The sequence below is a fragment of the Tauraco erythrolophus genome, chromosome 2 (assembly GCF_009769465.1).
Source record: "Tauraco erythrolophus isolate bTauEry1 chromosome 2, bTauEry1.pri, whole genome shotgun sequence".
NCBI lineage: Eukaryota > Metazoa > Chordata > Aves > Musophagiformes > Musophagidae > Tauraco > Tauraco erythrolophus.
Window position 1 is genome coordinate 77635927 of NC_141466.1, and position 16647 is coordinate 77652573.

General features: G+C 43.8%; 1 protein-coding gene across 1 annotated transcript in view; it reads left to right on the forward strand.

Annotated features, from left to right (window-relative positions):
• The first annotated feature begins 9169 nt into the window (after window positions 1-9169).
• SHPRH (SNF2 histone linker PHD RING helicase) overlaps window positions 9170-16647 on the forward strand; it is a 60236-nt gene continuing 52758 nt past the window's right edge. The window contains exons 1-3 of the mRNA XM_086631511.1: window positions 9170-9196; window positions 11456-12125; window positions 12512-12641. Of these exons, the coding sequence (XP_086487637.1) occupies window positions 11487-12125; window positions 12512-12641 (769 nt within the window). The 5' untranslated portion in view covers window positions 9170-9196; window positions 11456-11486. The remainder of the gene's footprint in view (window positions 9197-11455; window positions 12126-12511; window positions 12642-16647) is intronic.

The window sequence follows — 16647 nt, forward strand, 5'->3', positions numbered from 1 at the left end:
GCAACTGCCTGGACAGGACCCTCCTAGAGAAGCTCTCAAGTTACAAGAAGCCAGGACAAAAAATCTGTGAGGGTTTGCTTGGTGCGGATGCTACCCCTTTTTTCCCTTCTCAAACAACGGTGTTTATTTGGCTTAAGGGGCAAAATATTGAAACACCACTGGCAGCTGCAGATAATCCTTCTGGAGTTACCACGGTAGCAAAGCAAAATCAAACTCAGCATCCAGGGTTTTATCACTTTTGGTGGATAACTTACAAGTAAGTGGCTGGTTCCATGAAAATAACCTGGCCTTTCTCATGTTATCAGCAATGTCTGTCTTCAGGTCTTCTGACACCACGCTCATGAACAATGCACTGACCCGCACCCGGAGCTGGACCGGCCCCGGGACAACAGCAAGCACGGGAAGCTTGTCTGACCCTTCTCTCTTTGTAGGACCCCACCAGCAGCTGTGCACAGCACTGCCACATCTCTGAGCATTTGGGTTAAAACTGGATATCATGGGTATTTCCCACCAGGTTAATCTTTTCTGGAAGGCTTCCCGACAAATGCTGTTTCCAAGTACAGGAGAAGGGAAAAACCAGCCTTGGCCTCTGGTAGAAGCATCCTCATTGCACTCCTTGCAGAGCAGATGTCGTAGGGGTCTCTGGGGGCAGGTGACGGTGGGGGATCCCCATGGGAGTCTGTTGGGGCAGGGCCTGGCAGCCAGGGCCCTTCCCAGCACCCCAGCTGGGAGCAGGGCAGCTGGGGCAGAGCCCTGGGGGGGTGGCCAGGTAGGGACAGTCAGGGCTGGTAGTGACCCCAGGGTCCTGACAGAAACACACTGACCTATGCCGTGGGCAGGGGCCAGAACTGTTGCAATTTGTGATAAAGCCATAAACAAGTTGCTTATCAAGCCAGAAGACAAGCTCTCCTTGTTTTGCTGATATCTCTACACTCAACATCGTAGTATTGTTATTTATATTCTGTAACGTCTCAATCATTTATCATTTTCCATGAGTGCTGCAGACCCAGGACTTCATCTATTAGGAACATCTGCAGGTTCATAAGCATCCTAGGAAAATATTTTTTCCAACCTTTTTGTATTCTGTTCCTATTGCTTAGAGAAACAAACTGAAGATAATGAAAAGTAATACTTTGTTGGAAAAAAAAAAAAAGATTTATTTTGCTCTGACCGCCGTCACTTCCTCTCACAATCATTTTTCAAATAAAAGCCTGTTCTCCCATCTCTTCACACCTCTCAATTACTTCCTCAATAAAAAAGGTTTATTTTTGCTCAAACAGGGTTGCAAGATGTAATATTTCATTGTTTTATTGTGTGACAAGGTCGTTTTTCTCCCTGAAACTGTGTTCAGTGATGCAGTCATTTCTGCTGACTCATTTCCCCAGCTGGAGAAGGTGGATGCTACCAGCCCCAGCTAAGAAGCATGAACAGTCCTGTGGTACACAGGTGGGACACCATGTAGGACAATGCCCTAGAACAAAACAAGTGAAAAAGAAATCCCCTCAGAGCACTGAAAGCAGGAAAGAGATTGGGCTGAAGCACGGTTTATTACTGAAATTTGTGTACAAACGTCGTAACTGTAGTGCTACATAACAGATCATGCATCTACCCTGGCGAGAGCACAGTGGACATGGAATTATCTTTTGTTATTGTTTTACAGATAGAACACAATACATGCAGCTGTGTCTGGTTGGATGGGAAAAGGCAAAGTAGACACTAATGAAAATAGAATATCTACAGATATTGGAGATTAAAGAAAAATATCAAAATTCAATTACAAATTTCTGTAATTGGAAAAGGTAACTATGTACCAAAATAAAGTACTTAAATTTCTTGCACCACTTGTGTTGGTTATAAACCACGAACTAGAACTGTTTGTTTATTCGGGCCATTCCCTCAGTCCCCACTAGGTTGGGCTCCTTGTGGTACCATGTAGAAAACCAAAACCAAACACACATCTGAGGGCCCAAACCAACTTCTCATTGCATTTCTAAGTTTTAGGCTAAAGACATGCAAAAACACAGTTTGATTAATAAAAGTGTAGGTGTATATATTATTGGAAGGACAATGACATTTATATCCAGAGAAAATATCCATTTTCCATGGATCTCATGGATCTCATATCCATGAGATCCAGAGAAAGATCTCATTAGTTAAGGTTGCTGCCTTAGTGAGTACACGCCCCAGGCCAAAGTAAAAGGTCAGCTCATGGATGCTTCAGGCTCCTCTCCACTAGAGACTTGCTCCTGGGATCCACAGTGCCCCAGACAGCTGGGGGTCTAGAGGCTTCTGGTCTCTTAACATCTCTCTCTGAACAGCAGCATCAGCCTTGCACTCCACACTCGGGCCTCTCCTGTTCCAGATTTACTGTGCCTTTCAGAGAAAAGTTATAAGGGACCAGATCCCATTGCATTAGCAGCACAAAGCAGCCAGTTCTGCTGCCCAGCGGTGAACCGCCTCGCTGTAATTCCCTCGTGGCACAGTGCCGCACAGTATCCAACTACTTCATATACTGCAGATGGAAATATCCCTACGTCTTCTACCAGAATTGCTGTTTGGCACTAACGACATCCAGATAAGGTGTAACTACCCTGAGGCACCGCGTAGCTCGCTGACAGCTTTGCAGTGTCTCGGCTGTTTCATTCCCTGTGCGCTCCAGGATTCAGCGCCGCCTGCTCCCTTGGCTCAGCATCAGAACACATGCTGGGCGGTGCGGAGGACACGTCCTACCCCCATGCGGAACCGGGTGAGCCCGTGCAATAATGCAGGTGGGCTCAAAGGTGAACTTTGGACAGACAATTAAACATAACGCTCCTCTAAAGAGAATGATTATTAATCTTCTGCCATGAAGCTACATCTATCGCTATGAATTAATTTTAACATCAAACCTTGTTAAACTTGAAGAAAAAATCTTTGAAGGCAGATTTTCATCTGTGTTAAATAAATACATTGGTTTGTGGCTCCAGTACTGCAGATCTTTCTGTACTTCTAATCTTATAAAGCAAGGAAATAACATCCCTGATGAAGCTCATATCTTCTTTTAACAGAAAATACAAAGACTGCTTCTCACTTCTTTATAAGGAAAGTGGCCAAAAGAAAATTGTCTCAGAAGACGTACATTTTTGTTTCAATTTCACTTTGAATTGCCTTTTTTACCCATAGTGCAGGCCATGGAGAAGAATTTTGCACGAAGAAGTTTTGATTGGCTTAATTTTTATATTAGAGAGTCAGCTATGAATTCCAGTCTTCTCTTGCCACAGTGTGAAAATAAAGATTTTTCACCACTAAGAAAGGTACCTCTGAAAATATCTGAAATATATGTCTGAAATATCTCTGTTGTGAGTGTCCTTCAGCTCTCCTCCAAACCTGTGCCATGTATTAAGATATAAACATCTATATTTTGAGCCTAAATTTCCAAATGCTTTTACTGATTTTATAATAATTTTTTTTTTTACTTAACTCCAGTTTTATTAGAGGATTTGCTTTTTCTCAAAACTACAAACTTTTCCTTTACATAATTTTTTAATATAAAACCTCAAAGCCCATAAAAGCAACACTAAAGCAATGAAAGCACCTTATTTAGGTATATATTTAAATAACTTCAAGAACTGGATTCCAAATCCTACATAGTAACTCTAGATGATGTCCTAGATGCAATGACATGGTTATTTTTTTTTTTTTCTGCACTATATTTAGATAGTCTCTTTAACTGTCCTTTTCTCTTGGAAAAAGGGAGATGGGCTTAACTCCCACCAGTGACTGATCAGCTGCTACCGTCAGTCCTGAGGTCAGGTGTATCACCTGGTTTTCACAAAACCAGCACGTAGCTCAGCTGAGCGGCAGATGGACAAGGGTGTATGAGAATCGTGCATACACGTGAGCTGAGACAGATGGCCTGAAGAGTGTTATTCCACGGGGTGCAGATACATTCCTCCAGGAGATGCTGTGTTAAGAGGCAGAAGGGCACGAGTGATATATTGAACTTCACTATTCTGAAGAAACAGAACTGAAGCCCTGAAGAAGTGCAAAAAGAGAGGCTTGCCATCCCGTGACACCGTGGTATTGTTCCCTGCGTGCCAGGGAGGTAGCCTACTGGCTTACCTGATTGCTTTTGGCACACAAAAATACTCTTCTCTTTGTAGCTCTCTGAAAAACATTCAACTCTTTTGCCTGAAGTGGCACTGTGGATGGTAGCAATTATATGATAACACTTTAAAAGTCCCACTATGATAGCTAAATTACTTTAAAACACCAAACACTAAGGAAGTTGGGTAGAGCTCAACCTACAAACGTAATTTTCTACCAGGGCACAGAACACTGACCACGAGTTTATTAATTTGGAATAGATTGGAGCCATATTATGCCTCCATTGGGGTCCATCTTTTCATTTTTATCATGTGGTGATTTTTATCTACAGGAGTCGAAAGATTTTCCCTACTAGTTAACTAACTGATTAACACAGTGAGTGGAGAGACACACAGATGCTCAGTTAGCTCTTCAGTGTAACATACAATCATTGTAGTGCAGGGAATATAGTTTATTTGCTCTCAGTTTCATTCTTTTGCTGCAACTGTTCACATTTCCTGCCACCAGAACCAATCTGGAGACAAATACAATTCTGATTTTCTTTAGAAAACTTCTGCTTGACTTTGCAGCTAAAATATTGGTGGAAAGGACTTTAAAATATCACACCGACTAATACGCTGTTTTCTCTTCTCCATCCTCCCTCAAAAAAGAAACCCTTTGCAAAGTAGCGTGTCTCCTGCTCTTATTTGCTTACTCTTTCTGGGATTTAAGCGCTCCTACTGGGAGCAAAGGGGAATTTTTATCCATAGGCAGGGGAGGCTACATTCTCAAGTGTGGTCAAAAAAATGACACAGTCTCACTTTATGTCATATTTTCTTCTCTTTATACTGTTCCTTTCTATTTCGTTAAATTAAATGGCAATTATTTCATGCATTCAAGTTCTTTAGAACAGGAGGGAAATTACTAGGTACTAATCACTAGGATCCTTAGTCATTATCTGCTGAATAGAAACAGGCATTCTTACACCTGCTCTTGACCCTTATTTCAAAATACAGCTCATTTATCCTGAGAACTAAGGAAGATATTTCCTACAGAATGAGGGTGAGAGAAAAAGAGAGGCTCAGACAGAAATCATCATGTAGAACAGGCATCCTCTTGGTGCCATTGAATTTTCCCCTCTTCTGAAAGCAGAAAGGTTCCTTCCTTGTTGACAAATTTTTATGACATCCAAATAAGAACACAAAGTTCACTTTCACAAGTGCTTTACATTAAAAGTCTTAAAAAACCACCATCACTAGCAAAGAAAGCACAAATCCCAACCCTGGAGAGGAAATCATTAAATAGAAGACATGCACAATACAGAAACACAAAAGTTAACTGAAAAACAAGGACTTATTAAGAGATTCACAGCCCTTCACCTGTGAACAGAGCTTACTGAAGAATGGAGTGTTGTCTGCTATTTCCATATGGATTCTGGAAGAGTATGCTGTTGAAGCAGTTTCTGATAATGGATGAGTGATTTGACTACCATGTCATGTGTTCTTCTTTCATTCTTTTCCCACAGGAGAATATGCAATGTAATGTTTTGGTTCAGTCATTTTCGTCTGTTCTTTTGTGTGCTGCCGTGTATTTGTATTGGAGAATTCTGACCCAAAGAAGTGCTCTTTGGGCTTTTAGTGGGAAAGGGGTAAAGTTTTGATGGTTACCAGTTCCCGAGGAAGCTAGGGCAAGGGCTAGGTAAGACAGTTACTGCTAGAACATTACATCTGTAATATGGTTTTCAGTTTGAAGGAGATCACGAAAATGTCTCTGGATGATTCATCAGCTACTGGATTCAAAAGTGGATGGAGCCTGTGCCAAAAGTTTAGTGCTCCTTCAGAAATTCAAGAATATTCACTCTCACAAAAAGCTTTCGGGGGCTCACAATTCTGAACTGGAAAACCGCGAGTTGTTTTCAGGGTAGATCCATCACATTTAAGCAGGATATAGATTTATAATGAAGTAGGATACCACAATGTTCCTTGCTAACTTTATTGCTAGTTGTAGATCCCAGGATATTAACAAAGCTGTTTCCCATTACTAACTTTAGGATCAGATTGACAGCAATTACGGATCCTTGCAGGAAGCCTTTTAGGCTGCACCTGTGTAGCCTCTATGAGGCATGCCAGTAGATACAGGCTAGTTCCTGGGCAAGTGGCACAGCCTGTGTCATATCTAAGGCCTTTTGGAAGGAGCTGTGCCCAGTCCGCGTTTAAGCAGGACTGACCAGCATGACAAGAATCTGGAAACACTTTGTTTCTTTTTCACTCATGTCTGTGATGACCTCACCATACCCTTTATAAGGGCACAGCCTGACATACCTCTTAAGTCTCTTGTTGCAATAATTGGATGGTCATGCAATGCATTGCCACCGGTGCTAGTATTCCTGGAGAAGGTTAACACCACCTGTCTTAAGAGCCATCCAAACCCAAAATAAAAAGGCAAGCGATCCACAGTGGACTAGGTGAAGTCTGTATTCCCTACGCTCTCAAGTATCCTTGCTTAGAGACTGCAGGCAAGGGAGTTGTTCCACCTGGCACACTTGTCTTTTCTTTCCCATTTCCCATTGCTGGTAGAGCCCAGACTTCATCAAGTGGAGGAGGACAAGCAGCAGTCACTGGTGGGACTCTATCTTTCTCACACATCAGGTTGTCAACAGCAGGTGCAGGACACTTGCATGAGGAGTCCCACATTTGAGGTCCCACATGGGGGGAATCCGTGCTGCCCCAGATTGACAGCGTACCACTTTTATGACCCCCTCACCTCAGTAATCATGCTGGGAGTTGTTGTCCTCTGGCTGCCCTGACTCCTGTCATCGAGAGAGCCAGTTCAGGATGGAAAAATCTGATGTTCACATCTTGCAAATGTGAACCTGGGTGTCATCCCTTTAAAGGGAGCTGCCTACCCAAGCACATGGCTGCATGCCAGGAGGTAGGAGTGAAACGTGGTAGCTTCATAAATTCCTAGAGAAGCACATAACTTCAACGCTTGCTATCTTACTGATTGAATCAACAGCTAAATTCCGAAAGGAACATCCAGAAATATAAGGCCTCCATTAAAAAAAAAAAGGAGGAGGATGTTTTAACAAGACCTTCTTGTTATGAGGAAGACAGAAAGTTTCCCAAGGCAACTCCAAGCCACCAGCTTAGCAGCGCGGGCTGTAATGCACAGACCCAGTGTGCCACGACACAGCACCCTCAGACGGATGGATCACTGAGGGCAGGATCATAGCATGGGGACATGTGGTGAGCTGCCCCCAGGGCTAGTCAGGTCTGGCCTTAAGCTTTTTGAACTATAGGACCTTCTTCCTACTCTGAGCAAAACTAGCTCTTTTGCCACCTCCCCAACAATTTCTTCATACAGTCGCCAGAAAACTTCCTAGCAGTAAAGCTGTGCTCGTGGCACCAGCAAATACTCACCAGCATCAGCATCCTCAGGGCATCATCAGCCCTGATTGTCCCTGCCTGGACCCTTGGGGCTCCCTACAGCCTAGCACTCCACATCAGCCCCTGGGGCCACCAGCCCCTGCCCCAGTGACACTGCACAAGGGCTGTCTCCAGCTCCCCACAGCCCTGCCTGACCCAGGAACCTCCCCATTAAAGAGGTTTCTCACTCTTCATCCCTTCGGTTGCCCTTATTCCAGTTACCAATGTACATTGGAGTGTCTTCCCTTTTGTCTCTGTTTTGCAGTAATTTACTGTTGTAACATAGGACTAAGTGATGATTTTTAAGTGAATTTTCATATAGGAATGTCAAATGCTCATGTAGCAAACTAAACACTGAGAATTTAAACAGCCAAACCACCATGGCGTAAGAGCCAACACTCTGAAGGTTCCCTTGGCTACTGCACACCATGGTTTTGAGCAGCTCCACTGAACCAACAGGGGGCTTACCCTTCCAAAAGGGCTGAAAACAGTGGAAAATCAGGCACGGTCAAGTAATTAATTCATTTGTAAAGACTCATCCTAGTGAATGGTCTAAATGATTGCTCTAAGAACAAAACCCCCAACTTTTTACTGTAAAGGGCTTTCCAATTCGTGTACTTATGGCTAAGACCCCCAGTGTGAATCTGCATATTTCACAGGAAGATAAAGGTTGTTCAGTTTTTATTGAAGTGGCATTTGTCATTAAAAAGTCATTGGACCAGTTTTGCCTTTTTGAGTGGTAACTGCCCACAAACCCACTCCTTACATCACTTCTCATGTGACTTAATAGACCTTTGTGCGCCCCTCTCTCCTCTCAACAGGATTCCACCCCAAGGATTGCATCAAGGATTACACCATCACTTCTACTTTGAGGAATCATTTTTCAGTGTCCCCTCTTCCTGTGTATGATTCTCCACAGAAACAAGACTGCACCTCCTCTGCTCCACAAGTTTCCAAACCTGACAGACTTTTTAAAGCCATGACATAAGCTCGCACTGCCAGCGTGAATACGTCTGCTAAAAGCCACTCGAGCCAAAAGGCTTTTGTTAGTTTCCCCCCAAGGGGACTTTCTTCCATCACCCCTTACACAAACACCTGTTGTAGCGACCTGAAACACCTCACGAACCCCACGTGGGGCTTTAACCTATCCAATACCCTCCAGCCTCGTTCTTACGGGTATAACCCCGACCATTCCCCCCACGGCTGCCTCGTCGCGCCAGAAGGCTTTGCCTACGGCAGACGGACAGACCGACGAACCCTCCAGCGGACAAACTACTCCCACCCACGGTTTTCCCAGCGCCTGCGCACTCCGCCGATAGCAGAACAGCCTCGTTCTCGATCCTCCCTTGGCCACGCCCCACTGAGGGCGAACTGCCTTTTCCACGCCCTCTTACCCTGGGAGCCACGTCTGCGCCTGCGCGCCTCCTCGCCTTCCTGTTGCTTTTTCCGCCGGCGTGAGGGGTGGGGAGAACGGTCACCTTCCTCAGATCCCATTGGTCGCCGGGCGGGCAAGGGCGGGTGCGCGCGCATTCCCGTGCCCGCCCGCGTCCCCTTCCCTCCCTCCCTGCGCTGCCCGGGGGGTCCTGCCAGCTGTGCCAGCGGCTGAGGGGTCGGGAGTTTCCCCCGCCCAGCCAGCCCCCCCTCGCTGCCCCGGGCGGGGAAGGCGCCGCGGCCGGGAGGGCAGCCGTAGCAGCGTTACCTCTTCGGTACGTTGGTGGCTGTTGGCTCGGCTTCCCCCTCCCGTCACCCGCGCGGCCCCGGGGGCGGCAGCAGGGGGCTGCCCCCCGGCTCGGGAGGGCGATGGCCGGCCAGCCTGTTTTACTGCGCTTCGTGCGCGCCTGGCGGCCCGCTGGCCGTAGCGCGGCGGGGCGGCCTGTCTGCGGCCGGCTGCGGGGTGGCGGTGCGGCCGCGGCGGGGCTGGGCGGCCCGGGGGCCTGTGCGGGCGCCCCTGGGGAGCAGCAGGTGCCCCAGGCCGGCTGCTCGCTTCTCGCCTGGCCTCACGGGCGGCGCGGTAAGGGCGAGGGTTGCGGCGGTCTGGCGGGCGGGCTGACCGCGGCCGCTGTGACCTCTCTGGTCGCGGGAGGACAAACACTGATCGCTGAGGAGCGCGCTCATCCGCTGCTGGCGGCTCCTTCCCGAGTTTCAAGTAACTTTCCCCATTAGGGACGGCGAGACCTGCCCGCGTCCGGGCGGCGGAGCCGGGGGGGTTGCGGAGGCGCCGGGGCCGCGGGCCGCTCGGTGCGGCGGCGGCGCGCAGCCGGAGAGCGGCTTTTGACGGGCCGGGCGGTGGTGGCGGCGGCGCCGCCGTTCGTTCCGCCTTCCCGGGGCGCCGCGCCTTACTGCCCGTGCGCCTGTTGGCCGGCTCGCCGCTTCGCTTCCCGGCGTAGACGCGATCGTGCCCTGAGCGTAGGGGTTTTAAACGGATGTGCTCGAGCAGAGCGGGTGCTCATACGTCAGAGTGTGATGCTGGAGTTGGCGTGCGCGTGTAGACCTGGCGATGCGGGAATCCTTCTTTCTTTGGCTTGAAGTGCGGGGCTATGATACGTGTGCTCGCCGTTGGGGTTTGCGTCTTTCACTGTCGGCGACGCTCTGTGTGCCCGAGTATTGTGTTGGAAAACTTACATGTTTCCTTTCCTTCATTCTGTTGTGTTTGAAATTCAAAAGCCGCAAGATTTCTGTATTCCTGAATATTTCTTTTTATTTGCATGGCCTACAAAATTCAGAGTTTGTTTGGGTGTGTTGGTGTGCTTGGTTTGGTTTGTTTATTTTTTTTCATAGGACCCTTTTAAAATTATTCAGACTTCTAGGAATTCTGCCCAGCATAAACCCTTTTAACATTAGGATGTGGGACACTGGATTTAGTAGCTTAGAATATTTGCCTCTCGTTTTCTATATTTCTTTAAAAGTTGTGTGCAGAAGCTGAATTGACATGGATATCTAAATATTTTCTGTCTTTGCTGACAGTGCTGTAATATAAGGTCATAACTCTATTGCTGTGTTCAGGTTCCTTATAAACTATTTTTTTGAAAAAGGTTTCTACTTGCTTGAGTACTTGAGTATGAGGATGTAGTTTTGAGTATGTAGTTATTAGTTTCCCAGATGGGTCTAATATTCCATAACCTGCTTCTTCATGTGTATTGTTTAACACGTGTAATTTATTTTCCAGTATTTTATCCACAGAATCGCCCAAGTTCAGTCAAGGAGTTGGACGTGTATCTTGACTTAGCTTTCCAGTTAGCTGAAATCAGTAAGACTATAAATTTAGTTTTCTGATTGGTCACACTGAAACGTGCAATAGGATAAGTAAGGGTTCTTCTGCAAGCAATTCATATATCCAGGTCCCAGGATGCACAGTTTCCTGGGAAAATAAAGTATTCTGTACTAGTAGGAAGGTCATTAGAGACTTCTAAGGATGGAACTTGATAGCTTAGGCCCTAAACCATATTTTATGTAATGACAGCTTCAGACTAGCCCTGTATCGTTTGCTTGAAGTTTCATCTCAATGTAGGCTTTGAAAGGAAGAAAGAATTTTGTGTGTGTATTTTTCCCCACACCCGCCCCCGAGTCTCCTGTACCTCCTGCACTTTTCGTTTGTGGAGTTTCTTTTGCTGTTTCCCTCAACCCCCGCCTTTGAGGGGACTATTCCACTGCTTCTTGTTTTATCTGTCCCACAAGGTTCTGAGTAACAGCTGTGAAATGCAGAATTCTTGTTGATCTCTGTCTGTAGCTGTCTGGCAAAATTATAAGATACGGTACAAGGCAAATGCTCCATGTCCACCTTTGTGTGATGGCACAGTGACAGGAGAGGCTCTGTAAAACTAGGGCTCTTTCGAAGAGTTAAATTTCTTAGTCCATATGTCTGTGTCCAAACCTTTTGCAAGTTCAGTGCTACTGCACACTGGAATTTCAGTGTGGGCATTTGATTTTGTAATACTTATTGCTGACTAATTCACTTCATCTTGCAGAGACTGAAAATATTGTTGAGAAAACGACAAAATGAGTAGTCGTCGAAAACGCGCACCTCCATCAAAAATAGATGAGGAGAAGAAGAAAAAGCTCTGCTGGAATATGCATGAAGACCGGAGAAATGAGATTATAACATTAGATGATGAAGTGACTAATGAGGAGCACGTTCCAGGTCCGAGCACTTCTGCATCCTTCATTGTTATAAATGAGGATAGTGCTGATGAAGATCTTATTCAGAAAGAAGGCAATGGTTCAAAATCTGTTAAGTTTTTGGCAGTTAACGATGAAGACGACTCTTATTCCATCTTGACTCCTGTGTCAGTACAGCTAAATATTATAGTCTTGCCATACCGTGCAGATGGGTCCTGGAAAGCTTTGTTGGGAGAATTTGCTCTTCATCTTCCTTCTGAGCAAGTTCTAACTGATGAATTCCATGAAAGGAGCTTTACTTTGATGAGAGGAGACTCTGATGATCAGCTGCAGGTCTGTGTTCATGAAAGAAGTGAAGAAGAGTACAGTAATGAAACAAAAGAATACCTGGGTGCTTATGAACAACGTATTTTGGTGGAACCAACTTTAGGTAGTGAAATATTGGAGGGCTTGAGATGGTTGCAGAAGAAAAAGATAATTGGACTTTATCAAAGACCTGGAGAGGCTCAAACTTTAAAGGTATGAGTTCATATATTTGTTTTGCATTTTAAAGTAGTTCTTTTTTGTCTGAAATATAAAAACCTCTGAACAACAAAGTCTGGCAGCTACCATATGTTTTTATAATGTGATGAGTATGTATAGTTTCTACATGCTTATGTAAAGTTTTCAGTGTGTTTCTTTTCTGCAAACTTCTTTACTGTTGCACCATTAGTAATGTGTTACCTGAAGAAATCACAGAAGCTTTTGGCTGCACTGTACTGTATCATCTATATAATGATTTTAGTAGATTTATTGTATCTATCTACATCTGCTAATTTTCAAAGCACTATTGTTATTTTAATACTTTTCTGTCTATAATATTCTTTTCATTCTTACAGTTAATTAAATGATTAACTACTTCACAGGTTGGAATTTACCTTCTGGAAGCTGGGCTAAGTAAACTGGAGTTTCTCAGTGATGGAGGTGGAAGACCCAAAAAAGCTAATCAGCTGATTCAGAAACTCATGGAAAAGTTCTATAGTTTTTTAATTCCAGGTAATGTGGTTCAATTGAATGTTCATGAATAATTTTTGTTATTAAAGTGTGTCTTTTTTTTAGTAGTTTTAAATGTCAGGGAAAATAGTAAGTTATTCCTGCCATCTAGAGCGACTTTATTTTCAAGGTAATATTACTAGGTAATTCCATATTATTGTATGACCATTAATCATATGCTAATTAGTTTATGGTCAAATTACAGATGACTATGTCCTTCCTCTACAGATGAAGCGCTGAGGCACATAGCAGCTTGAGTCCTTGCGTTTCTGGGAGTAAATACAATTTTCACCGATTCATGCGGGTTGTTTGAACAGATCTACAGTAGCTTGTCTGAGTTACACAGGAACTGTTTAAAAGAATCGGGAATTAAGTTTGGAAAGCTTTTGTTCCAAGTTTGGTGCCTTACACATGCCTGGGGCAACAGAGTTTCTGTTTAGATTATAACTGCTTTACAATGCAAACCAAACTACTACAAAAAGCACCTTTATGACAGTTTTAAGAATACACCACTGCAAATTTACAAACGTGGGCCTTGTCATCATTTTGGAATTGAAGATGTTTGCCAGATTATACTCAGTAGTGACAGAGATTTTTAGGGTGATCAATGACTGCTTTATGGTGTAATGGCTTAGGAAGCTCTTATAAAAAACAACCTTGGTCTTGTTCCTGAGTGTAGGATGGATTCAAAGTGTTAGCTGAAGACTGACTCAATAACAGTGACTGTCATACTAAGTTTCAGGGTTTTTGCAGAAGCAATAGAAGCCTAGCACCATCCGTATAATTGTACTTAATTTCAAAAGGCAGAATGGTATAAAACATTGGGGAACTTGCTAAAGAGAAGCTAAAAGAATAAAATCTGTACATCCATGCCTGCTGCAAAGAACAAACATGGAACTGTCAGAAAAGACTTGAGATGTACCAAGAGAAGGGCTAGTATAACTAAGTATGTAGGGAAGGGAAGGTATTGAACATAAGAAGTCATCCTTCAAGAAGCTGAAGTTATCTGACAGAACAAATTTGTCAGTTTAGATTTAAAAGCACAAAAAAGCAAATCCAAAAAGAAGTCTGAAGAATAAGTAGTTTAAGATATAGAAATGAATAGTAATGTTTCTGTTTGCATTAGGAGAAATACATTATTATAAATGCATTAAAAGCAGAATATCTGCCAGAGAATTCATCGGCTTGAGATGACTAAGGCATATGAAAGAGTGCTCAAATGAGGAAATGCTATAGCAGGAAGCACAATTTTCTTCTCTGCATATATTCTCGTTGTGGAAGAGTTGAGGAGAGAGATTGATTACAGACAAAATGAACAGTGACCTATTTTGAGATCCACAATAATTTTCTGCTGGAACTTGGGGCATTTGTCCTCACTCAATACCCTAAAGGTTAGGTTTTTATGGACTACGTGGTTGAGTGTAACTTACAGATGAAGAGGCAATATAGCTTCTGAAAGGGAAGACATGCCCCTCAAAGTCAGTGGACTAAAGTGTGGACCTGAGTGATTGGGTTGTTATGCCTTAAATTACCTTTTCAGAAGCAATGCAACCAGATCAGGTTCATAAGAGCTGTGTTGCCAACTGGTAAATTTTCTGACCTTTTTTTTTCCATGTACATTTTGATGTGGCGTGAAATAATAATATCGTCTTGATTCTATGCCAGTGAATGCTATAGAATCATAGAATAGTTAGGCTTGGAAGGGACCTCAAAAATCATGTAGTTCCAACCCCCCTACTGTGGGCAGGGGCATCTTCCACTAGATCAGGTTGCTCAAAGCCTCATCCAACTTGGCCTTGAATACCTCCAGGGATGGGGCGTCCACAGCTTCTCTGGGCAACCTGTTCCAGTGTTTCACTACCCTCATTGTAAATTTTTTTTCCTTAGATCTAATCTAAATCTACCCTTTTTCAGTTTAAAGCCATTGCCCCTTGTCCTATCACTACATGCCCTTGTCAAAAGCCCCTCTCCAGCTTTCTTTTAGGCCTCCTTTAGGTACTAGAAGACTGCTAGAAGATCACCCTGGAGCCTTCTCTTCTCCAGGCTGAGCAGCCCCAACTGTCTCAGCCTGTCTTCATAGGAGAGGTGCTCCAGCCCTCGCATCATCTTTGTGACCCTCTTCTGGACCTGCTCCAACAGCTCCATGTCTTTTTTTATGTTGAGATTCCCCAGAGCTGAATGCAGTACTGCAGGTGGGGTGTCATGAGAGCAGAGCAGAGGGGCAGAATCACCTCTCTTGACCTGCTGGCCACGCTTCTTTGGATGCAGCTCAGGATACAGCTGGCTTTCTGGGCTGCCAGTGCACGTTGCTGGCTCATGTCGAGCTTCTCATCAACCAGCACTCCCAAGTCCTTCTCCTCAGGTCTGTTCTCAGTCTGTTCTCCACCCAGCCCTTGTGCTTGGGATTGCCCCAACCCACTTGCAGGACCTTGCACTTGGCCTTGTTGAACTTCATCTCTGCCCATGGCAGGGGGGTTGAAACTAGATGATCTTTAAGGTCCCTTCCAACCCTAACCATTCTATGATTCATGAGGTTCTCACAGGCCCACCTCTCCAGCCTGTCAAGGTCCCTCTGGATGGCATCCCTTCCCTCTAGCGTGTCCACAACACTACACAGCTTCGTATCATCAGCAAACTTGCTGAGAGTGCACTCGATCCCACTGTCCATGTCACCAACAAAGATGTTAAACAGCACCGGCCCAATACTGACCCCTGAGGAACACCATTCGTCACTGGCCTCCACTTGGACATCAAGCTGTTGACTGCAATTCTTTGAGTGCGACCTTATATATGACTAAGTAAAATAGAGAGTGTGGAGAATAGAAATAAACGTTTGTTAATGTGTGTGAAGATCATCAGTCAAGTCCTACAAAGCCATGTGCAGCTTAATGTATTCCTAAAGCTTTGGGAAATACAGTGATTGGTGAAATGGTATCATCAACAAACTTTAAATGTATTATTCAACATAATAGAGGTGAAGAACAGTGTAAGCAGACTGGACAATGGAGACTCAGTGTAAATTCAATATAGAGAAACATAAAGGGATGCAGAAAAAAAAAATCCTTACATTACATTTGAGGAAAGTGATGGCCTCTTTACCAACTGTTGCAACTAGAGTTGTAGTTCAGTAGATGGGTGTATATCTCAGTAAATGCATCAACATAGTGTTCAGCAGTCAAAGCAAATCAAAGGTAAAGAGTTGTCTTCAAAGTATTAGAGAACAAAACAGTATCATTAAACCACTATATAAATCCACAGGATGCATTATGCTATGCTCCAAATTCAGAAATAAAGCATGTCACAGAAATGGAAAAGATTTGGGAGGGAAGACTCCAGGCAGTTACACACTGTGAAACCAGTTACGTTTATTAATGATTTTTAAGCATGTGATTTTTGAGGCAGCATAAAATAACATAGCCTTCATTCTGCACCAAGTGCGTTCCTCTTAAAAAGTGTAAACTGATTTCCATTTCTAACAATTTGTTTGAATTTCACTTTTTTTTAAACAGAATTAATTGAAATTTTTGTAAAACTGCGTATAAGTATGTATTTTAACACTTGTATCCATCTAAAATGAACTTTACACAACAACATACTATGATGAGGCTTCTTGTTCTCATTGATGAGAAAATTATTGTGTTGATAGTTGGGCATAAGGATTTACACAAGTAAGAGACATGACCTCTCTATCCTTATATTTAATTTGTTTTATATATTTGTTTTCCTCAATGTACTCATCCCTTTAATGTCCTTCTAGACGGCAGAAATTCCATATTAAGTTATGGCAAGCATAGGATAGATGCATTAATTAATCTGCAAAAGTGACAAAGTATTTAATATGGAGAAGCTTCATGAGTTTTGAATGTAAATTGTAGCGTTAACTTTTTTGGAAAAATTTATAGACATTTCTTTTGTTTGCTTTAATAAATAGCTAGTTTTGTAATAGCTTGTATACTGTATCTGCTGTATAGTACTACATACTGCTTCTTGTTGCTTCAGTGAACACACA